Raw genomic sequence first — 26,559 nt, forward strand, 5'->3', positions numbered from 1 at the left:
ATGACGATGTGAAAAGACAAGCACAAAGTTATTGGGGTTCATCTCAAATAGGTGCTCACGACTGGTTTCTCTTTGAGTGAACGCTTACGATTTGGCTAGCTTACTTTGACCTATGGCAAATCCACTATGTGAAATCACAAATAGACACATGAGAAAAGCAAACTTCTAGAACAGAAGATTGATCCACTAATCCAATGGCAACTCAACTTGCTGTTTAAAGGCTTTGATATCTAGCAAGTTTTAACTGTATCTTGATTCTCATCATCACAAAATCATCATAAGCCAAATACAAAAGGATAACCAAGACCTCATTATAGATTGTTGCAGATGTCACACTGTTTTGTATTTATTCAGAAACTGAATTGTAGTATGAAACCACAGTTCACAATCAGAGCACCTTTGCTTAGCTAGAATGTTACTATAAAAAGTCCCTTCTAAAAAAAAAAGCTTTTTTAATTATATTTCCTATAAAGATTAACATATTAGGTTGTACACACTCTGTTCTGTATTCTTTCATGTACAGGAAATGTAAGCATGAGTATACTTTTATAAAGTCATAATTGTCTTTCAATTAGTGCCCTGTGCTTTTTTGTATCCATCCGACTAGGAACACATTCAAATGTAAAACAACAACCATATCATAATCCGTCTGTGCCCAAGTCTGTAGCCAGTCTTGCAACCATAATCTCATTATTTAGCTAGGAGAAAGCAACAGCTACCATCCCAATAACTGTTTAGTTTAGTATTACTCACCTTGCTATACCTCCATAATCCAAACCCTCCTCTCCACGCATGATGATATATAGCCGACGGCGCAAATCATAGGGCTTCATGTTCATTATCTGTATATTGAATAATTCAATATATTTCAAAGTCATCAATTAGGGGAAAAAGTGAAGGCCTTTTTTAGTCAGTTTACATTTTACACACACTCAACAACAATGATTGCTGATGATGTTATGTAAGGAACTACATTTGGAAAGCTCCAGTGTTCAAATGAGTGTTCTTTTTAAGTGACTGGTGCCAATTCAATTCAGATAAGTTAGTCTTTGCAAGTTATTAATGAATAACTACATAAATAGGAAGGATTAAGAGGGATGTGGGTCAAATGTTGACAAATGGGTCTGAATCAGTTTAGAATTCTGGTCAACGCAGACAAGTTGGACCGAAGGGTCTGTTTCCATTCTGTACATCTCAATAACTGACTGATTGTAACAGCTACTGAATAAGATCTTCAAGTCATTATAAGGTAGCATTTCATTTACTGCAATGATTTCAAGCTGGGTTTTGCTGCCAACCATCACATTCCAGCCAAACAATGCACACGACAAAAACGATAAAAGCAAAACAAAGCTAGAAACAAATAAGTCAACTGTGAGCATCTCCTCATGCTTAGTCTTATCCAGTATCTTTATTCTATTATGCAGATTGTTCAGATAAGAAAATCATTGTAGTGATAAAGACTAGAGATAAGATGGATACAGAAAACAATTGATTCGAGAAACAAAGTGATATGCAGTAATGATATACACTAATTAAAACAAAGAAAAAGCAAACTTGACAAGCTAAAGACAACTGCAAGCAGCAAGTTGACAAAGAAAAATTGTTGATATTCACATTGAGTAAGAGAATGACGAGGTTAGAAATAAATTTGAATGTGATATAAGATACAAATTCATAGCTTAAATATGGATTGCTCACTGAAAATTAGTATTTGCAGTAATAGCAAGTGAAGACAGAAGATGCGAGTTTCCAGCAGCTGCAGCTGGCTACAAATTGACAAATGTTTCCAACAGAAATGACAGGCAACTAAGTCTCAGAAATGCAGAACTAGAGTACAAGGATTTCCTCTCAGAACAACTAGTTTAAGAAAGTGTCCAGTGTATGTGCCTGACTATAATAGCATCCTGTCGAGGGTTGCCAAGTGATCAAATATCAGAAATATATCCACCCCGGACTTGCTATAGAGGTGCTCAATACAATGTTTCCCAGAGAGGATCCTCAATGGCGGACACCTGGTGAACCCTGACATAATTTAGCAGTCTGAATCTATTGTGATGAACAAGTCTCATCAGGGTACGCGCCTTTCAGATTTGGGAAAAATAGCAGTGGCAGCAGATGGGTTAAGACTCATCTACACATCTTTGCACTTCCCAATGTGTAATTGAAAAGAAATGGCTACACAACATTGCTTTCAGTCTTAGCAGTAACTCTGCTTGTAGGGACAAGAATGAAAATGCATTTAATGCATATTTTTTCCATATGGTACCTTTACCTCCAGCATTTAGATTTTAAATTTTGTTACCTGTTGAAAAGAATCCTCAAATAGGGTCTGTCTGGAGACACTGATCTTAACGTGACTTGGTAATGCATTAGACTGGAACAACAATCAAAATTGACCAAAATAAGAGAACAGAATAAATTCAAAATTCGAGGCAAAAATACAGAACTTTAAAATTAAAATCCATTTGTTTTCAGATTATGGCCAGGTATTTAGAAAAAAACTATTAAAGTGGCTTTAAATAATGTAATTTCCTCATTTGAATACAATTCTGTTTTAAAAGAATGAAAATAAAAATCACTTTATATTTTCGGCGTTCTAATTGCAGTTAGAATTGTGTAAAATCTCTGCCTTGGTCTGCTATATGTTTTCCTCCCAGTTACAAAGAAGTGGAAAATCAGTTTTAAATAAGACAAAGAAAGCTTTTATTGATATTTTGCCCCTATCTTACATGCCACGTACAGGTTATGTCTTCAAGTAAAAAAAAACCTGGTTTCAACTCCAAAGGCCATTAAAATATCAGTTTAGGACAGCTGGAAACTTGGTCAGCTGATTTTGACAAAGCTGTTTCACATTAGCCAGAAGTAAAAGAAAATAAATGTCAAAATAACTCACTTTGCAAATCAATAAGATGGCAAGTGTGAAGACTTTTCTTTAACCAGCAATCATATTGTGAGCTGAATAATCTAGTTAAATAGGCACATGCTGTTACCATTAGAAAAAATATAAACTGAAATTGTATCCTCTTGTTACTAATTTTAGATGACCCTATTAGCATAATTCATTATATACCAATGACTTACATATTATTTTATTATTGAAAACATGTAAACATCAAAATAAATAAAAATATCAAAATATTGAAATATATTATTATTATTATTATTATACTCACATGGCAAAGGAATCGAAACTGGTGATATTTCCATCGAAAGCTTCGATCATATGCTGCTGGAGATCCATTTTTAGAACTGTAATTATTAAAAAGTTTGTCTTGTCATGACATTAACTAGTTACTATAAACTGAAGTTCAATTTGGTTCGCATAACAAGTTTCACACCAGCTATTACTTAGCATAAAACCATTTAATTTCTAAGTGGTAATTCAGCGAAACTTAAAAGCATTTACTTAATTTATGTCCATGCACACTAATTTAGACAAAATAATGAAAATATGAAATGCTACAAGGAATAAATAATGAATGAATTTAGTGAAATTAACATGAAGTTTACAAGTCTTTCAAGTATCTTTTTTGTATAAAGTAATGCTTCAGCCTGCCAGTGTCACTATAGTAAAATCCACTATACAACAGACACTATTAAATGAATTTGCACCACACAAATGTCAACTAGTGGAAGTCACTTATCTGAAATCTATTGTTTGTAGAATTTATTAAATGAATTTACACTGGTTAATAAATTATTCCTGTTCATATACACCAACTTTCTACATTCTAATTGTCAACATATTAGAAGTGTATAAAAAAAGAAATTTCTTATACAGTAATGGCTGTAGGGCTCAGACAATGCTCGTCCATAGGAATCAGGTTAGTTCTAAGGTAGATTGGTGAAATAGTTCTCTCCACTACTGAAACACATTATTCATTAAAATCAGAAGAAAAATTTAAATCCAGACATTCTTCTGCTATCTGCCTCTATAACTGCAACAGAGGCAGGGGCATCGGAAGATGTGCACGAGTTTACTACCAGCTGAGGAACTTGGTTCTGACTAAGAGGTTATTTAATGGAGAATAATTGGGAAAGGAAAACAGCTACGGAAACTGCAATTTCAATTCTGAATTGTCATACACACTATCATTGTTTAATTGTTTTTGAAAGCAAAAACATTGATGTCAAAGGATGCAAAGTGGACAATTTTCAGGTATCAGCTTGACGATGAAAGTTGATGATTAATGATATTATCAAGCTAGAGATAGTGTTCAGAAGAAATTTATCTGGATATTGCCAAGAATGGAAGGATTGATTTATAGGGGGAGACTTGATTAGCTGGCACTTCTTTCAGTGCAACGTAAGAGATTGAGTTTATCGAGGTTTATAAAATCACGAGGTGAGGTGTATGACAGATGTCTTTTCCCTAGGTAGGAATTTCAAGACTAGGGGTCATATGTTTAAAGGTGAAAGAAGAAAGATAAAAAAAAATGTGAGGAGCAATTCTTTTTTAAACAGAGAATGATTCGTGTGTGGAATGAACTTCCAGAGAAAGCGGTAGATGCAGGTACAGTTACAATGTTTATAAGACATTTAGAGAAATACATAAATAAGGAATATCTGAAGGGAGATGGGCCAAGTGCAGGCAGGTGGGACTAGTTTGGTTTGTGATTATGTTCAGCATTGACTGGTTGGATTGAAGAATCTGTCTCCATGCTATATGGTTCCATGACTTTGTAACTTGTAAAAATGCACATTGCAGTTTTAATGAACTTCAATAATTTTGCCTTCTGACCTATCATTTTTCCTTTATGTATGTAAACATGAAATCATAAATCTACATACCTTTTATTAATTTCATAATAAGATGCTTTGTAAGGATATCAAGCGTAGTAGGGAATTTTTAATACTTCAGAAAAAATGTTATGAAGTCTACCAACTGGTAATATAGGCATGACTGATCTTGGGAATGGAATATTTTAAAGAAAAAGCTTAATTACTAAAGCAGTAATTTCTCCTTAAACCAAATTTACTACAAGGCTCAATCCATTCCAATCAATGCTTTTCCATTTTAAATGGCAAATTATCTTTGGTAATAGCAGCATTGCAAAGAATGCCATTGGATATAAGTCACAAAAATAAATCATCCAATTTATGTGTAAATATGCTGGAATGTTTATATTTTCATAATTTTGGCACAGTGCAAATATAAAATTGCAATAAACCTAAACAGAAATCATATTTACCTAGAAGTGGAATCAAATCCAGTTCGAGGATCTTTAAAGGTGGTGGATCGAGAGTTATGGTCCACAAAATATCGAACACCTTCATTTGTATATTTCATCTCCCATCCAGGTGGCAGCGGGGATTCTTGGATCATCCTATGAAAACCCAATTTTGGCTCATGTTATAGGAATATCTTTGAACAATATCTGGACTAAAATTAGACATATTGAATATCAACTGGTTTAAAGTTATATAACTGTGTACTGCATAGACTAAGATCTGCTCAAAAGCAGATTCACTTCCTGAATAACTCTCAGCTTTTTTTTCCCCTGCAGGAAGAACTGCTTTTCATTTATTAGGAGCCCAGTGATTACCAATGTTGACTGACATCTAGTTCATCCAAGGCTGTCCAGGTTCCCTACGAGAATTGTGGTAGCATTTCTAAATTTAAGTTTCCTTAAGTTTAAAAATGATGAAAGCTTGGAGTTATTCCAAATAAAACAAAACTCAGAACTGTTTAGCAGTTATTAACACTTCTCAAACTCTAATACAGAGTACTTCAAATTATTGAACAAAATAATTTGAATGCACGAAGTGGGATGCATATTTCAAATGATGAAACACACAAATCCATGCTCTTTACAGTCAGACTACCTGTCTAATAACAATTCCTCATTAAATACCACCGTTGCATTTGGGTTTCACTTTCACCAGTTGCCAAAATTTCAATTCAGCACATTTTAATTACATTAAAATCAATATATATTTAAAAGTATGTTTTGGTAAAATTGTCATTCAGGGTCAAACAAGAGTATTGACCTTTAATGACAGAATCCAGGCATTGCTGATAAACTTGTCACCATATTGATACATATCCTGCATATCAAGAGTTAGAGATTACATTGTTAAATTAACAGTTCAGATCATTTTCACTGAAATATATCTTCAATATTGATCTTTTGAATTTACTTATATTTCCCATTAGGAAATTAAGATGGGGCTGAGGAAAATCAAAACAAAGGCCGCCTAAGAAAGAGATAAATATAATCTTTATCACTTCGAGATGCATTTTTTCCTTTTAGTCTACACTGTACCAAGGCATCAGCAGTATAGTTTTTGCTTGTAAAGACAGCCTTAATATGGTGACTGATACATGGCAGGCTACATAATATCATGCTGTAAGTACAGAAACGTTTGAATCCACACCTTGAGATTAAAAATTAATTGTCTTACACACACTGCCAGAAACAACAGCACTCACTGGACAAGTAACCTGTCGATCTAATCGTCTACAAGCCAGAATGGCTACTTTAGATTCTTCTAAAAATAAAAACAGACATTCATTTAGCAAGATGTGCCAGAATCCCCTTTCTTCTTTGCCATATACAAAGCTGTGTTTATTGAGAGTTCATGGCAAATTTTGTTCTTGTAGAGTGGAAGGTAGGGCAGGCAATTTTTTCAGACTTGCAGCATAAGGCAAACAAATTTACATACCTGTCCCTGCATTAATCTATTGGTCAGAGAACTTGAGCATTTTCAACAGCACCTACTTATAAAATCACAACCAGGACCCTGCTGCACAGGTAAAATGTTGCTGTTGTGTTGAAGAAAAATATAGCCTAAACCCCAAACTGCCTCTCAGTTTCTTAACTCAAAATTTCCAGCTCCTCTGTCCCTGCTTGGTACCACATTATGTGAAGTGTCTGCCATAGAATAGCTGTGATACAAGTACTTTCTATCCTCCCTGGTCTGTGTTTGTGTGCAGGGGAGAGAGAGGATTAATGGCCATTTTTGTAACATTGACTCCCTAAACAGCAATGGTCAGCTAATAATTCATGGACTGCGATGTCATCTTGCTGGCTGGTCCAGCTCAGTTGGATGAAGTTTTCACTGACTATGTCAAGAGGCAATTACATTACAAATTTATGTTTCACCTATGCATAGATTTTATCTGCAAAAAGCATTTGTGGAAGATAACATTTCCTCACCCCTCACCGCTGAAGAGGATCCTGGTTTTGTAAATATTGTGTGAAAGCTAAAGATGTGCATTATCGTCAGAATATATGAACATTAGTTAAAACAGACAGCTGTTTGCACCATGCACTGGGCTCCTAATATGCTCAAGGAGGATAAGGGCTCCCTTTGGTATAGTAACACTGGACTCTTCCTCCCCCTGCACTCATGAGAAAAGGCACTCCGATTAATTACAATGTAAGATGCTACTCTGTTTTGATGACCTCTCTCTCAGCCCTAAACTATTCTATGCACTACCGCAATTTCATGCTTCTGGCGCCAACATCACCTTTCATGGTTGAGAGGTAGGGTAAACCAGAAACAGGATAAGCAACAAAGCCTGCAATTTCTTTTTCTGATGCAGCTTCCAGTAAAATAGAATTGTACCCAAATAGAAACTGAATCAATTGAAATGATTGAAACAAAATCTGAAAATGATGATTCGTCATGTTATGATAAGTGGTATAGCTTTCGGCTTTGTCAAATTAAATGAGTTAGAAGATTTGCAAACTCACATGATTTCAAAAATCAGATTTTAAAACATCCACGACAGTAATCTTGCAGAGAATGTGCCAAGGTTTCTTTTGGAACTGTACCAGATTAATTTCAACAATCCCCACGCAGGTCACAGGTTTGATGTTTGTCATTGCTTTAGAGTGGCACAATGGCTCAGTGGTTAGCACCTGCTGCCTCACAGTACCCGGGACCCAGGTTCAATTCCTGCCTTGGGCGACTGTACGAGTGGTGCTTGCACATTCTCCCAGTGGTCTGCATGAGTTGCCTCTGGGTGCTCCAGTTTCCTCCCACAATCCAAAGAAGTTTAGGGTGCAGGTTCGCTCGCTGAGCTTAGGTTTGATATCCAGACGTTTCATTACTTGGCTAGGTAACATCATCAGTGGCGACCTGCTTTCTATTTATATGCTTGTCCAGGAAATGACATCACCATAAACCCCAGGAACCCCATCCAGGGCAAACATATAAATAGAAAGCAGGAGACAACAGCTTCGCTTCACTTGGAGGTCGCCACTGATGATGTTACCTAGCCAGGTAATGAAACGTCTGGATATCAAACCTACAGCTCAGCGAGCAAACCTACACCCTAAACCTCAACCTGAGCTACAAACCTTCACAAACCTTGCAAAAATCCAAAGAAGTGCAGGTAAGATGAATTGGCCATGGTAAATTGCCCACAGTGTTAGGTGAATTAGATAGGGGTAAATAAAGGGTAGGGAAATGGGAATGGTTCTGCGTGGGTTACTCTTTGGAGGGTCGGTGTGGACTTGTTGGGCCGAAGGGGCTGTTTCCATACTGTAGGGAATCTAATTAATTTTAAAAAAACAGACTGATAAAAACTGCAATTTGTTGGCTAATTTTATTCCACTTAAGAATATTGCTTGGTAATATAATTTAAAGGTTAAAATAATTTTAATTACAAAAAAGCAATTTCTGCCAGCAGTAAGTTGCTGGGAATGATTCCATAGGTGCTATGCAGATGGAGTTATACCTTATCCAAAATCGGCAACAATAAATGCTACACAATTGCAGAGGGAGTTAAGGCCAATTCTGTTCTCACCCAACATTCACATTTTCTGCAGGAATTGCTGGGTCGGAATAGAATTACAAACTTTCCCACTGAGCACTTAGTCTTCTACGGCCATCGTTATTGAGGTCAGCCAACCTAGCAAATAGTGTAGATTTCACTCAGCAGAAGTTCTTCGACACTGGGCAGCCTTCAGAGCTTGTGAAATCTGTACTCTCAAAAGATTATTGAAAGCCTAATATAAAAATTAAGTACAAGTAAATCATTTCTGACTGCATTGACTAGTTAGAGAGATCAGTGAAACAATTTTGGGAGTAAATTTTCAACTATATTTCAAGTTTGGAAATTGAAAGAGTACAGAAAGACATTTGAAAATACATGAATTAATATAAACAGTATGATGGATTTGGCAACAAGTTAGCGCACTGTGTTTCCACCTCTGGGACCATGACTGAAATACTTTGGTCATTTCAAGCAAGTTACCATTGAGTGTGGACCACAGCATAAAAATTTGTCCCAATTTCCAGTATAACTCAGGCCATAGTACAGTCAGTGTGGAAATGAAACCATCATGCTGAGACAATAGAGGGTTCTTCCTGTGATGCAAAATTGAGGCAGGGCAATGGGAACTTTTGTTTGCATGTAATTATGCTAAACATGAGTGCACTTAATGTGCTTGACACAAGTGTCTAAAATAAAACAGGTTTCTACTTTGCTTTTATTTCTAATACAAGTAGTAAAATCCTACTGCGACACAATAAATGAGTTTGTCTTTTCCAACATGAAATTGAAAGTTCACATTCTGCCTTTTGGCACCAAGTGAACTCTATATTTTCTGCTTGTTACTTCCTTTGACAATCCTTATCAAAGTGTTGTGGTTAATTTGAATTCACGCAGACTGTTTGTCTATCTATATATCTTTGAGCTTACTTTTGGCATCCTGTTCCACCTAAGATAATGTGAACTCAAGGGGATGACTAGTGAGCAAGAGTAAGCCATTCATAATGTCCACTAGACATAGTAGTTGCACAACTCCAAGGAACGTACTGCCTATGGAAACAAAGAGTACCTCGAGACTATTTAGAAAATGGTTAAAAATCACAACGCCAGGTTATAGTCCAATAGGTTTATTTGGAAGTACTAGCTTTTGCAGCGCTGCTCCTTCATTAGGTGACAACCACCTGATGAAGTACTGGCGCTCCGAAAGCTAGTACTTCCAATTAAACCTGTTGGACTATAACCTGGTTTTGTGTGATTTTTAACTTTTTTTACCCCAGTCCAACACCGGCACCTCCAAATCATGACGATCATCAACACCCCTAAGTGCTGATAGAAAATGGTTTTCAAATTTTGCAGGATAGCATAAAATCATTGTTCCCCGTCTGACAATAAAGAAAACCAAGATGACGTACAGTAACACACTGTGACGGTCTTTGTGCTGCTATGAGAGGTTAAAGTAAAAAATCACACAATACCAGGTTCTAGTCCAACAGGTTTACTTGAAAGTACAAGTTTTTGGAGCTCAACAGATTGCTAGTGGGGCAGGTACAAAGGACATACAGGCTACAGGTGACCCCACAACACTCTACACTCTTACACACACACAGACACACCTCTCTCTCTCTCCCTCACACACCATATACATGCACGCAGACATATACATCTCTGGGTGAATCTGCATTTATATTTGCAGATACATTACACTTTGATCAAAAAGCAGCACTCCAAAAGTTTGTACTTTTAAATAAACCTGCTGGACTAGAACCTGGTGTTGTGTGATTTTTAAACTTTGTCCACTCCAGTCCAACACTGGCACCTCCATCTGATGAGTGATCGAGATCCTGCAACCCAATAGGCACTGATCAACATTGGGCTGGATTTTGCAAGGCCTATGTTAAGAATTTATTTGAAAAGTCCCAATGGTCAGCAGATCAAAAGTTCGGAGGTGTGAAGATAAAAAGGAAAGTATTATAAAAGATAACACTTGCAATGACAAGGAAATCTCACATCCAGAAATGGACTTAGCCATAAGATAATCAAACGCATGGGGCAAAGAAATTCTCTTCTGTCCCCTATTTCTCAACACCAGCCCATGTTGCTGAATTTGCCACACTACCCATATTATATGGCATCACCTCACAAGTAAAATAATATTCGTCAGGTACTTCTCGACCTCAATAGGCACAAGCACAGACAGGCTGCAGGTCCCCTGACTCCTCTCTTCTCTCTCCCTTTGCATTCTATAAAGGTCAGCCAGGTTGGGAGCATGTAGTGCAAAGGCCAATGACTGGATTTTACATGACCTCATCTTCAAACGAATCAGTGTGGAAGCTTAAAATCCAGACTGTTAGTTATTTTTTTGGATAACAATAGGAAACTCTAATTAATCCCTACAGTGTGAAAACAGGCCATTCGGCCTAATGAGTCCACCTAACTAACCCACCACATCCAGAGGCATCCCCCAACCCCATCCCTGTAACCCTGCATTTCCTATGGTTAACCCATCTAACCTACATCCCTGGACACTATGAGCAATTTAGTATGACCAGTCCACCGAACATGCACATCTTGGGTCAGTGGGAAGAAACCAGAGCACCAGTGGAAACCCACACAGACTGGGGGAGAATGTGCAAATTGATAGTCATCTGAGGGAAGAAATGAACCCAGGTCCCTGGCACTGTGAGGCAGTAGTTCTAACCACTGAGAAATCATGCTGCCTCTCTTTTTTAAGCAACAGCAGTTTCACAGAAGTTGCATTAGGCATTTAACTACAAACAAGAAGATAGGTTTTATTTATCACCCTTTTCCTTCATAGAGCAAACACTAGGAAAGAATCCTGGGAAGTTTAAATGCCATTCACGATTTAGTTAAGCAAAAATGTTGATTAGGTATTTATAATGAATAGTAATAGCTATAAAATACTTCTGCAATGCTGTCATAACTGCTGTTGCTGTTTCTGTTGATCTGACAGGCAAATTGAGATAATCATGTTTTTTTTGTTGGTAATCACAGCCAATTGGCCACCACTTGGCTGGTTGTCAAATTTAAATTTTAAACTGACTCACACAAGTACTGAATAGTTATTGAACAGGAAAGTGAGCCCTTTTGTACAATGACTTACTTTGATGAGTTCAACCTTTCTGAGATTCGTCAGCAGAATAATTAAAACCAAGAAATTACAGTTTTGACAGTAATTTTTCTTTTCATCATAAGAACGTAAGAAATAGGAGCAGGCAAAGACCAGTTGGCCCCTCAAGCCTGCTCTGCCATTCAATAAGATCACGGCTAATCTTCTTGTGGACTCAGCTCCACTTACCTGCCCGCTCACCATAACTCCTTAATTCCTTTAGTGTGCCAATTTGTCCTTCTTAGCCCACACCATCATAGACTGCCACAGTAACTACTCAGTTGTGCTTGATCACTGCCCTTGCCTCAATCTATTCTCCTCTGGATTCTGGAACTGCACTCCTGTACAAAATCACAAGCTTTGTTTTGACTTTTTCAAACACGTCGTTTTTTAAAATCAAGTTTTTACCTCCATACATTTCCCTTCAATATGAGAAATTCGAAGATCTGAGTAATAGTTTTCTCCACAGTAAACCTGAGTGCTATCTTGTATACATTTGTAGACCTGCTGCTTAAGTTCCCTGCTTCATTTTCCCTTCTAACAGCAGTATAACTTCCCAACTAATAGCCAGAGATAATACCTGAAAAACTGATTTCTCTAAAATAACCAAATTTGCTCGTCAAACCCAGCCCTCAAACTTTAAGCCCTTCTAACTAGTAGTTACATGTTGTACTGATTCCAACCAATTCCAATTAATTTTGCCTCTACTTTTTCTCCAACTTCCTTTGAAAGGCAATGATTCATGCAGGGACATGGCATAAGTTAGCACCTTGGTGCACTGCTGTAAATCCAGACAGCTTACCAACACTTTATCTAATAATGGAAACATGTTAGGAAAGCACAGTCTTATCCTCAACTAATATTAACACAAGTGCATTTTTCAGCAAACTCTACCAAATGAATAGACACCAGAGTGTGTGTGAACGTGGGCTGATTCTTTCCCTTCTACCTGAGCAACGCTTTAAGAAGAGTAAATTCAAAACAAATCTGAGGAAACACTATTTTAGTGAACAACGGGTTAATTGTTGGAAAAGTTCCCTTGGGAGCTAGCAGAAGCGGAAAATATTGATTCAAAACAAAAAAAAATGATTTATTTCCAATAACAAAATTTTGGGATACAATGTATGAATAATTTGGAATATAGCAGAGTGAATGTGGTATTCTTAAGCAGAATATAAATTTCAAAGAACCAAGATACTTATGGGAAGATCCTGTTTTGCTAAACTTAAAATATAGTCAAACGCAACAAGACAGATTTTGTGATGACAGTAACGATGATATCTTCAACTTTTGCTGTTACAGGATGTTGGGTGGCTCCAGAATTATGAGTGAATGAATGTACACACAATCACACTCAAATTAGAAAGTTGTGTCAGGTTAACCAATGCCACACCCATGGACACTACGTCAAATGGCAAGTTATGGAAACAGTGTAAATGTACATTAAATGTCCATAAATTACAAATTAATTGGAGAGATGAGTTTGGTGATGTGGTGATAACATTACTAGCCTAGTAATCCAGAAGCCCATCTGGAGTCACGGCTTAAATCCCACAGTGTCAAGTGGAATTCAAATTTAATTCACTAAAATTCACATTAACAGCTAGTCTTGGTAACAATGACCATAAAGCCATCATCAATTGTCACAAAAAGCCATCTGGCTCACCAACGTCCTTTGTTAAAGTCTGGAGGAAATCTGCTGCTCTTATCTGGTCAGACCTAAATGTAATGCCAGACCCACAACAATGTGGTTGACCCTTAACTGTCATAGAGCCATAGAGTCATAGAGATTAACAGCATGGAAACAGACACTTCAGTCCTCCCCGTTTATGCCGACCAGATATCCCAACCCAATCTAGTCCCACCTGCCAGCACCCGGCCAATATCCTTCCAAACCTTTCCTATTCATATACCTACTGTGTTCTGAAATAATCTAGCAAACTATTCAAATGGCAATAAATGTTGGGGAAATGCTGGAAAAAAATAAAGCAAAACATTGCATTTTGACTTGATATTTCCAGGCAAAAGGGTCCATCTCTCAATTCACAATACTTAACAAGACTCAGGCCAAAAAGGATCTTAGAAAAATTAATATGAATTCATTTTTCTTTAAAGACTAAACATTTTAAAAGTTTTGATAATATTATTAAAGAATAAAATCCATTACTTTTCTGAATAATTTGTCAGATTTTTGAAATAACACTTCATAGTATGCATATTCTGATCAAAATTTGTTAAAAATGTGTTACTTGTTAAAAATAATGAAACTTCTCGTTCTGAAATTGGTGTGAATTTTGTGGGGTGGGGGTGGGGCGGAGTGGTGGTGGTGAAGAGCTTGAGTAGCAGACTATCATTATTCAACCCTACTATTCTACAGAGACTGACTATTGCAGTTGCAATTCATCACTCGGGTCCCTGAATGGACCCCCAATATCCCTAGATTCTGTCATTATTGAACTTGGAGAGCATTTCAAATTCCCCAACCTTTTGTCACCATTTGAAATTTCTGAAAAAGTTACATCTTGTTTAATCAGATATCACTGGGTTTTTAACAGGAATGTGTTTGACAAAATTTAATAATCAACAGAACAGAAATATAAATGCAATAATCATGCAGAGCCTTTAATGGTGAAATACAAATATATTTTAAGCTAATACCTAATTTTTGATAAATTTTGTTTTCAAAATACTTTAGCTTCTACCTTCACCCTGTACTTATGTCCCAAACTTCAATTATCTCAATTTAAAAAAACTAACAGATTTTTAGTGTTTTTTTCCTTTGATTGGGCATTGTGAAAATCACATATGACTGGCTGCTCTATATCATGAATGCACCATAAAGAGCATTACAATAAGTTACATTACTTTTGCACAGAGCTGAAATTCTTTCCACTGTGTTCACTCCATCTCATAGCAAAACTTAGTTCATGGTCAGAAGCAAGCATCTTTGCATTACCATTATGCACAGAATCCACTCCAAGATATTTACATTGCCAAAAATGTCTAAATATTTTTAACTCTGCAAAAATTAAATCTTATTTACTGGACCTAATTTTCCAATGTCTTTTCACTGCAGCATTTTCTTTTAAGGTGCAGCGAATAAGCATGTCCCACAGTTGTCTGCCATTTTCTATTAAAGGTGACCGAAATTTTCGCCACTGAAATCAACAGGTTCATGCACAGATTTAGTCAACATCAACAATGAGCTCCATTACTGCATTACTAACTGTGATATGCAATTCACTAATTGAAGCTGTCTGCTCAGCAAAAACCATATTAGAAATTATGCACAATTCTATGTGGAGTTCATCGTGCTATGGTTAATGAAACAAAGTGTCATGAACTAATACTACATAACTGACATAAATAAATAAATGGTGCTGGTGACTTGATTTCTAATCGCTTATTTGATCACAGAACAAACATTTTTGATGAGACAATATTAGTTTAGCAAACAAAAAACAGCAATTTATTAAGACTAATATCCTGATTTGATGTTGGCAAACCATTTTTCTTATCAGTTGCCCTCATCTCTCTTTCTGATCTCAGCATTGACTCCTTGATTGCATATAGCTCTTTAAGTAACTTTGGTCTAAGTAACTGACAAATGAATTAACGATAAAAAAAAGGCACATTTCTACACACTGCATAAGGCACTTCCTGTAGGACTACAGGATAGCAGTCAGGATAGAAATCCTACCGAAACCTATTCTGAAACCAGGTGTTTGACGTCAATTGTGGCCAGCTCGTTACCACAGCAATTTGATTGTCTCTTAATTGCCCGTTAAATGGCCTAGAAACCCAATCTAAGGATGAGCAATAAATACTGACCTTACCAGCAACAGCCACATGAAAGAACAAGAAGACCTAATTCATCATACTTGATCCCCTGGTGTTCAGTTAAGAAGCTTCTGAGTGTTATCATCATTGGGGGTAAAATAAAAATCACTTGGGAACTCAGATTTTAATTGTCTGTTATGGTTAAATAGGTTGCATCAACTAAATTGAAAATTAAACATTTACTAACGCGGACACTGTGTGATGTCACATTAAGGGAACCACTGTAAGAAATAAAGTTTAATTTTGAAATGGAGAATAACTGTGTCTCCATTTCAAAATGAGTTCACTGCCTGTGAAGAACTTTTGAGATATGCCAATAATGTTAAAGTAGCACAAAAGTTGGTAAATGCAGATTATTTCTTTATATTCAATGGTAAATCTAAATGTAGACACAGTATTTATTCACAGTCCTTAAAATGCACTAAAATCTAAATATATATTTTAGTAGATTCATGCATATGTGAGTAACATAGATTAATATCCCTATTATCGGATTCTCAAAGGTTGGTTAACCCGTCTTCTTGCAGGATTGACTTGGATATTTTATACTTTTGTCTTTGATACATGTTGCAGCTACATACTAAAGGTTTCCTTTTTAACCAGATGAGATTGGTCATCTATAACTCAGATCTAAGCTGAACTAAACTCTTCTGTGGCAGTGATGCATGATTCAGTACAGCAGCCAATTAAACTGTCCATTTCAAGTGCAATATTTCAGAGTCTGCAGTAAATAATTAGAACATGTAGCATAGGCTAAATTAAGTACATAATGAACAATAGAAGATTAGCAGTGGTAATATTGGAACAAAAGTAACAGATTAACAATACAATGCAAAAAAATACTAAGTCATGCAAACATTTGTAAGTAGCTGAATTGATTTCATAAATAATATTTCTAGCTGCATGGATACTTGTTAAAAATGTGTCCAATTCCATTTAGAAGTGAATGTTCTCTGCAAAAGGATTTACATGTTTACCTACTGAGTTAGCAATGGTTCCAACTAACCCAGCTTTCTTGCATATTCAGAGAAGCTATAGGATCAGAATTTACATTTTATTTTTAAGATCTGTTACTCTGTTGTTCATTAGTCTCGCTCAGTGCGCACACATCCTATGGCTGTCAGAGATGGGACACGTAACCAGTTTCTCAGAAACCTCTAGTGCCGCTTGTAGCCATGTGCCAGGAGGTGCTCAGGTTCAGCCTGGTGAAGATTATCCATTGGGGTTTCTTTTCCTCCATCCCATAAAGTACTTGGCACTAACTCTAATATAATACTGGTTGTAAGTACAGAATCGATAAAGCTAAAGAATGGTAATGAATATAAACATGAACTGATCAAATTTAAAGATCAAAATGCATTCACAGGTCAACTCTTATGCAATGAACTCCAATGCTAGACTGCAAAATTAAATATGACTGAGGGAAAATCTAAGAAAAATTGAAATAAAGTATCAGTTTACCTCAAAAATAGGGATAAAAATGAAAAACGCAAAAGAAATGGGGAAAAAAAATTAAATTCAAAGTATGATTTAATTATGCCGGAAACAGCACAGTACAATATTTGCTCTCAACGTGACCGAGATCCGAATGCTTAGTATGCTCCTTATTATTTATCAACACACATTCAGATAAAATGTTGCAAATCTTAATGACCGATATATATTATGTTTTATATAAATTTTAATTAGATATTACCAGACAGACAGGATACTTTGCTGCAATGAAAATAAATTCTTTAAAAATGAAATACCATTGAAACAGACATCCCCAGCATAAGGCAACCCATTGTTAAGTATACTTATTTCAATATTTTAAAATTTTATCCACGCTTACCCTTGAGTTCTTGGGTCCTCCCACTGAGTTGTCCTTGTATTATGATTAACAAAATAGACTCGTCCATTATCTTGCCGCTTCTCTGGGGAAAGGAAAAGATCAGACATTTTATCAATCTGGCAATACAAATATAAAAAATTTTTACAAGTATATACATATTACTCAGTGGATTTTCTGCTACTTTATTAATTTCTAATTATATAATTAGGTAATCTGATGTACTTTATAAACAAAGCCAAATAGTCTGGGGAATACAGTGCATCATCAGAAAGTCTAATCAAGTGGCAAATCAATAGCAACATTTACTTTATCTGTGAAAGGACAGTAAAGCACCAGTAGAGACTGTCATATGCTTTTAGTGTTATTTGGAGTCATGAGTTGAAATCCCCAGACAGGCCGATAGTCAACATTGTCCATTATCACAAAATTGTCACAGTTGGCTTGAAAGTTTTTATGTCCCACCTCAGAGGAAATAAAACCTGCCCTATGGTGTGAAAAATTGAGCCTCTTGCCAGTAGTTTCATTGAACACCACAGGTGCTTGAGGTCAGTGAGGTTTAAAACTTAACGATTTGTTGCTGTTCCTTTGAAATTCTTTCTTCCAAAGGATTGATTCAGGTAACAGGACTTATAAGAAGTGGTGCATAAGGCAAATCAATGTTTAAAAATCAATCTCAAAAAATGCATTTCTCCTGCCATTATAGTTAATTCACAGCTGATGCTTATGTCTCCTGTACCTTCATAAAGATCTACTAGTTTCCTTTAAATGAAACTGTTCTTTATCATCATGAGGAAAGGGGCAATTTATCAGACAAAGCCAAATGTCTACTTTGAGAATCATAAGAAAAGTCATGGAAAGTTCAATAACTTCACTAAGCCCAGCAAATGATTGAATTATTGCTTTCCTTTTGCTACAAGCAAGAGGACTATCTTGCCACCCACTAGCATTGTGGAACACACATATTTGGCTTTGAGAAAAACAACCAAGTTAAATTATGAATGATCCAGCCCACTCACTAATAAAATTGTCATTTATTTCAATGATCTATTGTTCAATGCAGTTAAAATGTATTCAATATCTATACACTCGTGCTTTTAATTAAAGCAAATCAACTCCAGATGTAAATTATAATAATGACTACTGAAAGATACAAAATTGTATGAACTTTGCAGTCGTCAAAAAAGTAGCTGCAATCATTCATTTTTCCCTAAAACTATATACGAAGATTTTTGTAGAAAGCCAGAAGTAATGAAATCCACGGAAGTGCTTGGGTTTGATTTAGTTAATCGCTCTCAGCTTACAACAAAATTGTTGAATGTATTGGAGCTAAGAAGTCTCATACTTTATGGGAAAATTGAAAGAAAAATACAATAATACTCAGCAGTGTACCCGACTGAAATCATACCTCCTGTTGCCAATTCATAATGAAAAGTCACTGCTTTACAGGCAAGACAAGGTTAGGCAATTAACTTGTTTTGTCCAAAATCAACAAGGGTCTACCTGTAAAGTTTGTTTGTCACATGGGATATGATAATGTGTCTCTTTTGCTCTTTTATACTGAAAAAGACAGCAATGTTTAAGCTAAAAATAGAAAGAAAATCAAAGCAAAATACCTTCTAAGCTCGGAGGGCTATGTGCACCAATTTTGTAAGGGATTTAAAAAGTACGGGGAGGGCAGGGATCAGGAAATTGACATTCTTGGAATACACACTTTAGGAAGTGCCCAAGTCCTACGTGGTTCATCGCATTATGTCACACTGATACACTACCAGTTGTCTTGAATTGTAGTATGCCTCACAGATCATTAAAATAAATTTCCATTTATAAACATTCCCTATGCTGACTTGAAAGATTCCCCTCACACCAAGATCTCAATGTCATTAACATTGTCACAGGGTTTGAGAAGCTCCCAAGTAAATTGCAGATATGTTCCCACAGGCTATAAATATCAAAATGACAATCATCTCCAAACTTTAAAAAATAGACGATTGGGCACTAAACATTTCTGATCTGCCTGCTAATACTCTTAAGCAGCAGCAGCAACAAATGACAATGCACAGGATGAGTTAATGGACCCAAGGTTCAACACCAAACCAAACTGCACAACATTGAAAAAAAACAGGAAAGGCATGAGTAGATTTCCCTGTCTATTAATATGTTCTTGGAAAATTGTGCTATGGTCTCAATATATTAGGATCAATACATTTCAGTAGAGGCTAGGGCTACATGATGAATGTTCATTTATCATTATTCCTGTCTCCTTCCTGTGAATGACAAAGCATTAGGATTTTTCTTATAGAGTTACAATTTAGTTTCTCTTTTGCATAGCATTTCATATGGGTACATATCATTTATGCACCAAATAAACACTTCCATCAAAATAGCATCTAAAAAAAAACTGAAAATGTTGAAGTGAAAAGCAAAGTACAACTCTTATTAGTGATTTTCACTAAATAATTCATGACCACATGGCTTGCCTGCCATAGCTGATTTTCCAAATAAATGAAAATCAAGACAGAGATTGTATTTTTAGCACAGAAAAGGAAACTACTTCACCAAATTTCAAAACATTTACGTAACTACTAAACAATACCAAATTCTTCTGGTTTACAATTGTTGACATAAGTTGCAAACACAGCTACAAAATTCAATCAATTTAATACTATATAGAATTAAAAAGCTCAGCTTAATGAAGTTCTAATCACGACTACTTACCCCAGCCAGCAAGCAAAGGACCGAGAGCATCATTGTCAGTAGAGATTCCAGATGGCTATAACAAAAAAAATAGAAATCCAGCACATTGTTATTCGACAGAATGGTTAAGATATTAAGACCGCTTTATCACATCATAATGTGTTTTTTTTTGAGTATCTCCCAACAGGTCTCTTCTTTTTTTAATCAATTCTTCAAATTTAGTTGCTGCAGAAATCTTCATCTTTCAAATGTAATTAAAACTGGGTTTTCTGAAGCAATCAAATCACTAAAGCACAGTATAAGAGATCTAGACAATTAATTTAAAACTTTTTCATGGATCAATTATAGAACACTAACTGTCCTAACGCTTTGACTGATACTGTTGGCTCAGTCAGTTGAAATCGCACTGTGCTGCTGTGCGTCTCTCCCCTTCTCTCCAAGATCTACACACAGAAATCACAGGCTGTTCTAATGAAATCATTACTGCATGGTGTGTACGCCCAAGCTTCCTGCCTGCAGTGTGTGTTCAACCTTTCTCAATGTGCTGTTAATGTAAGCAGTATGCTGCTATGTAAATTATAACTAAGGGGACATTCATGTTCTTTCCAGACAGACGCCCTTCCCCACTATGAATGTTTTATTCATGCTCACAAAAGCACCTTTATTCTGAATGTAAATGAATGGCAATGAGGTGGCTGCTCTGCCCCAACCAAGCTGTGCAGCTCAGAGTAAAGGAAACTGATCATGACTAATGTTTTGGTATTTACATTACTAGCACAGTGTTGCGCCACAAGTACTTGGCATTGGTTAGGGTGATCCATTTTGAACTTTTTTTCACAAATATACTACAGAAATATCATTGAAATCATGAATACTGAAATGGTCAATTTAATTCCACTGTATTAGATAAAAGCTTCCATAACATATTAGACTGTTTTTTATTCATCACAGATGAGGCCAACATTCATTGCCCATCCTTATATGCCCAGAATACAGTTAAAAGTCAACCACATTGCCGCAGGCCTGGAGTCACATGTCGGCCAGACCAGGTAGCGATGGCAGTTTCCTTCCCTAAAGGACATTAATGAACCAGATGGGTTTTCCCAACAATTGACATTCGCTTCATGGTCATCATTAGGCTCTTAATTCTAGATTTTTATTGAATTCAAATTCCATCATCTGCCAAAATATTAGTCATGATCAGATGCCTTTATTTTGAGCTCCAAATCCTAGTTGGGGCATAGCAACAACTTTACTGCCCTTTGTCTAAAATTCAAATCTGGGGTCTTGGAATATTACCTTTGTCTCTGGATTAACTGTCCAGCAATAATACCACTAGGCCTAAGCTTCCCCTAATGTCCCAAGGACTTCATCATTGGTTTTACCTACTTGGCTTAGAAGATTTGATGGAATTGATTGTGTTGTTCAAATATTTGACTGTTTGTCTCCAATCCAGATCTCCAACTTAGGATTTCAAGGGCTACTTTTAGGATCACTCAAATTTGATACTCTCAGCTGATGCATGCTCAGTGCCTTCTTATCAGTAGGGAAAATAGACTGAATCCTTTGATGAACTGAATTCCAGTCTAGTTGATCAATCACAGTGAGTTTTCTTATACAGAGGGGAACACAGTAAAGATTCAAACGACATGTGAGACAGCAAAAGTACTCAGTTGGGAGATTAGTGAAAGAATTTGTGGGTAACAGGAACAAAAAAATTAATTATAAAAAATTGTTTCAATAAGTTAAAAGATAAGTTATTCAGTGTATTTTTATTCTTTCCCTTATGTCTCATATCTATAATGATTGGGATGTTTCCTAGATCAAATACTTAGAAAGTACTCTAAATTAGTACTCTACTATCAGTAGAAATGCTACATTTTTCTTCAATGCTTTTATATTTATTTTACATTAACAGTTACTTAATTTACCAACACAGAAATCAGGCATTTAAAGCACCGCATTGCTTTTGCTTCTCTGATAAGGAAAACTCAAGGAACCTAATTCTGGTTTTAACATTAATTCCTCAAGAAATCAATGCTTCATTTAAAGTCTTTTCACTTATTTCATGATTTCCAAGTATGTAACAAAAACCTATGTGAAGACATCTTGTAAAAGGTCTATTATCCATAAGGATCTCCCAAATTGATTCCATCATTGCCAGGATTAAATGGTGATATCCATGAAACTTCTGCTGGGTTATGCTCTCTATAAATTCATATTGCAAACTGCAGAAACTGCTTGGAGTAAACACTAAATGTGGTTCTTAGAATGTAACGAATCCAAATCACAAACTTCCATTTGCAGTTCATTAAGTACATAATTAAAAATATTTCTAATTCAAGCTGAAAATGATTTCTGTGACATTTCTCAATGAGAGTTCTGAATAAATTCACATTTAATGTACTGTCAATATAATCTGTATCTTGATGTGCAGTAAATGTTGTTTGAGAACCTAATTGATAGTAACACAACAAATGATTTGAACAGATTATTCAGTTATTTATATGTCCATGAAGAATATATTGCCTTTAGTATTCCTAGGTATGTGTCATTTTATTTTTGTATTGTTGAATGCCTGCATAAATTAAAATTTGTTGCAAAAATTAAACTAAATTTATTTTTGGCACTTACTGCTCCAAATCTTTCCTGCCGTCATGATTTAAATCTCAGTTTTTGGTTTAGAAATGTTGCTCCCCCCCAGCAGTTGGAGTTTCACACGTTGATAAACATCTATTATATATAGAGGACCCAAATCCAATTTTAAATCAAAATGAGACAAGTTCTGGGCAGTCCCTGATCTACCCATGAACTATAGTGGGAATGGCTTCTCAGATCCACAGTTTATGTACTTAAATGAGGCACTTAGTTGCAGTTTATTGGATAGTAAGATTGTCTTTTTAAAAATTCTTTCCCAAGATGTGAGTATCATCAGCAAGTTCCCCTTTTGCTGCTCATTCCTATTTGTCCTTAAGGTGTTGGTGGCCACCTTCTTGAACATTCACAATTGTGTTATGCAGAAAGTTACAGGAGTTTTATCCAATAACAGTACAGGTGTAGCAATATAGTTCTCAAACAGTACAGTGTGCAATTTGGAGATGTTTGCCTGCATATGTTGTCCTTGTGCTTCTGATTGGTCAAGATTGTAGGTTTGAAAGGTGCTGTTCAAGAAGCTTTGGTAAGTTGCTGCAGTGATCCATTACTGAAGGGAGTAAACTTATAGGTGGTGGATGAGGTTTGTACTGAGCCTTTAGAGTAGTTTTTGACTTTCCTGCATGAATGCAGCTAATTCGAGAGTATTCTATCATTGTGCCTTATTCTATTCTATTTGTGTCTTGTGGGATGGTGGTCAGGTTACAGCGAGTGAGTGCTGAGTTATAATCACAGAATTTCCAGTCTGTTGTAGCTGCAGTATTTAAATGGTTGGTCAAATTCAGTTTCTGTAGTATAGATAGTAATAGGGAGATACCTAGACACTCTCGTTGGAGATTGTCATTGCCTATGACTTGCATGGTTTTCTGGGAAAGTAGCTAGATTCTAGATTGCTTTTTGAACATTTATTCTGCATTATCATCCTTTTTTCTTAATTATGGTTTTACCTATTCTTAGTTTCATACACAGAAAAGAAAAAATGTAACAGGAAATACAACAGAAGTAGCAGCTTAAACAAGCAGCAAAGAATCTTGCACAGCTGCAAATCTGAAGTAATCTAGGGATGCCCATGCCAGGCACTTTCTTGAATCCAGTGAAAGATCAGTGTTGAATGGGGGCTATGTTTTCCAATCAGGTAATCATAAACTTTGACGGACTTCTACAACGGAATCTACTGCCTGTTGAATACAGAGGCTATATTTTGGAAAGGGCTCTCAAATTCATTACTGCCTGAACATTGTTATACACCAGAATCCAGCCATTGGGAATTGTCACCAGAAAAGCTACCATAATCAATTACTAGAAAATTAAAGAAATAACATCATATTTATCTTTACCCAGGTACTGATATGATGACAGGATTCATTTATCCTGCAAGCCTCAACTATCCCCCAACATTCTACTCTTTCAGAATGCATCTAGATGGCTAATGTTGGAGGGGATTACTTCCCATAGAGATGGCTAAGAACACCCTTCTTTAACTCAAAACTGTCCAAATCTTAGATATAACATAGCACTGTAGCCAGGGGACTACCAGGATAATTATTGAACGCACCCTGGAGAGGCCAAGACAGGGTTAACTTTTCGATCAGTATCAATGGATTGTCTGCAACATACCCCAGCCAGAGTTTCTTGCTTTGTAATGATATGTGGTACAATGCAGAACTTGGCATTAAAGCGATGTGCATTTGGACGAGGCCATGAAAGGCAGTAGTGCTCATTACAGAATCTAGACCAGGTTGAAGGAGAAAAAGCAGGAAGAGAAGGTCCACTTCAGACTTTGTGATAAGAAATCTGAGGACTCAATGATTCCAGGGACTAGATAACTTTCCTGTTCTCAAAAGTTATACTGAGTCCTTCTGCACTGCAAATCTCCTCATAAACTTCACCATTCCCTTTATTTTGTATGAAAGAACACAAAGCCTTCATTTTGCATGAAAGAACACAAACCATCCAAAACATTTCTATGCCAATGATGATAATATTGCTGCTATTAAACCACAATGAAAATTAAAGCGCAAAATGTTACACATGATGAATTTACTTGCAAAAGTTATGTCTTTATTCATTTCTTACTCGAGTGTTTTTATTCCTTTGGTAACCTCAGTAAAGTGGTAGAAGGCTGCTGTTTATTATATTGAGTCCCTTGAGATGCCACAGCCAGCAATTTAAGTGCTTGGGATTGTGAGAAGTGGATTATAGGTTATAAAATCTTGGAAGGTGCTCGGTACGTTGCTGACTCAGACTATAGTGGATAATGGTTCAGAGAATGGAAAACCAATAGATATAATTGCATTGTGACAGGGACCAATATATTTGTCCCCTATCACACCATTGCTAATCCCATGCATGTAAGACTCACTAATCCCATGAATCTCTGATTGCAAGTGATTTGACTTTTTAAAAACTTCATCTTTTCAGTCCATTAATCAGTCCACTACTCAGGGTCTCTCAAATGTGGAAACCATAGCCTGCATGATTACAGTCCGAAAATTTCAGTAAAGTTGCAAAGACCTATACTTTCTTAGAGAGTTTAGCTGAACATTTCTGGAAGTGACCACATTCTTCAAAGTAGATAGCAGGGTGCTGATGTTGCACTTTAAGTTGCACAACACAGGCTAGAGACTGACACCTGCACATTTCCAATCGGAAACTTAAACTTTTACAATATTTCATGTGGTGCCTCACATATTCTCAGGAACTGAACTCTTCATCTCTGTCACAGATCACTGTAGTGCAGAAAGAGGCCATTTGGACTGTCATGTCTGCACTGGCTCTGGAAGCATTTTAGCAGTGCCAATTTCCTGTCTTTTTTTCTGCAACTAAAATATTTAAATATTGATCCTGTGCCTTCTTAAATGCTCAAAAAAACCACACTTTCAGACAGTGCCTTTTATACCTAACCTAAGTTTTGTACGAAAATAAATTCTCACCTCACATTTGCTTCTTTTGCAAAACGCATAATAATGTTCCTGTGCATATACTCTACGTCTCTATTAATGAAGCCCAGAATACTGTATACTTTATTAACCACTCTCAATACTCATCCAACCACATTTAATAACATATACACACAGGTTTCTCTACTCCTGCAAAACCTTCAGAATCAGTACTCTATATTACAAGTCTCCCATGCTTTGTGTGATCTGCAAACTCATCAGCAGAACTGAAGAAGGGTCACTGGACCGAAACATTAACTGTCCATAGATGTTGCCAGACCTGCTGACTTTCTCCAGAACTTTCTGTTTTTGTAGGAAGGGGATCTTGCAGTCTGTTCAAAATGTTTCCAATGCTGACCCTGCTGTCAGTATCTGGTATTGCCCAGTCATACTGGGTGTTTAATCATATGCAAATTCCTCTGGTTTACTTAGTGATAATGATCGCTTGTGCCTGGAAACAACTGTGTATATAACACTGCATCCACAGAGTATTGTGGCACAGTGGTACCTCTGAACCAGGAAACCTGATGTATCATAACATCTCTGAACAGGCTGTGTGCATATTCTGCATCCATTCTTTGGTGGATGTGTTTTGCCATGCAGAGGTCTCCTGCTATCAAGTGGAATGTAGAAAAGAAAGAGAAAAAGGACAGAAGATAGAATAGCAGATAAAGGCAAACATCTTCAAGTAAAAGTTGTGAATGTTGTTGAAGTAAACAAAGGATCACAAACAATATGCCAGGCA

General features: G+C 36.3%; 1 protein-coding gene across 1 annotated transcript in view; it reads right to left on the minus strand.

Moving 5' to 3' along the window:
- The window catches only part of wwp2 (WW domain containing E3 ubiquitin protein ligase 2), a 200,460-nt gene that overhangs the window by 24,368 nt on the left and 149,533 nt on the right, over positions 1-26,559 (minus strand). The window contains exons 11-16 of the mRNA XM_060838011.1: positions 20,245-20,299; positions 17,530-17,611; positions 5,196-5,330; positions 3,177-3,252; positions 2,306-2,377; positions 754-842 (exon numbers count right to left, since the gene is read on the minus strand). Coding sequence (XP_060693994.1) covers positions 754-842; positions 2,306-2,377; positions 3,177-3,252; positions 5,196-5,330; positions 17,530-17,611; positions 20,245-20,299 — 509 coding nt within the window. The remainder of the gene's footprint in view (positions 1-753; positions 843-2,305; positions 2,378-3,176; positions 3,253-5,195; positions 5,331-17,529; positions 17,612-20,244; positions 20,300-26,559) is intronic.

Source organism: Hemiscyllium ocellatum, chromosome 17 (assembly GCF_020745735.1).
Source record: "Hemiscyllium ocellatum isolate sHemOce1 chromosome 17, sHemOce1.pat.X.cur, whole genome shotgun sequence".
NCBI classification, from domain to species: Eukaryota; Metazoa; Chordata; class Chondrichthyes; order Orectolobiformes; family Hemiscylliidae; genus Hemiscyllium; species Hemiscyllium ocellatum.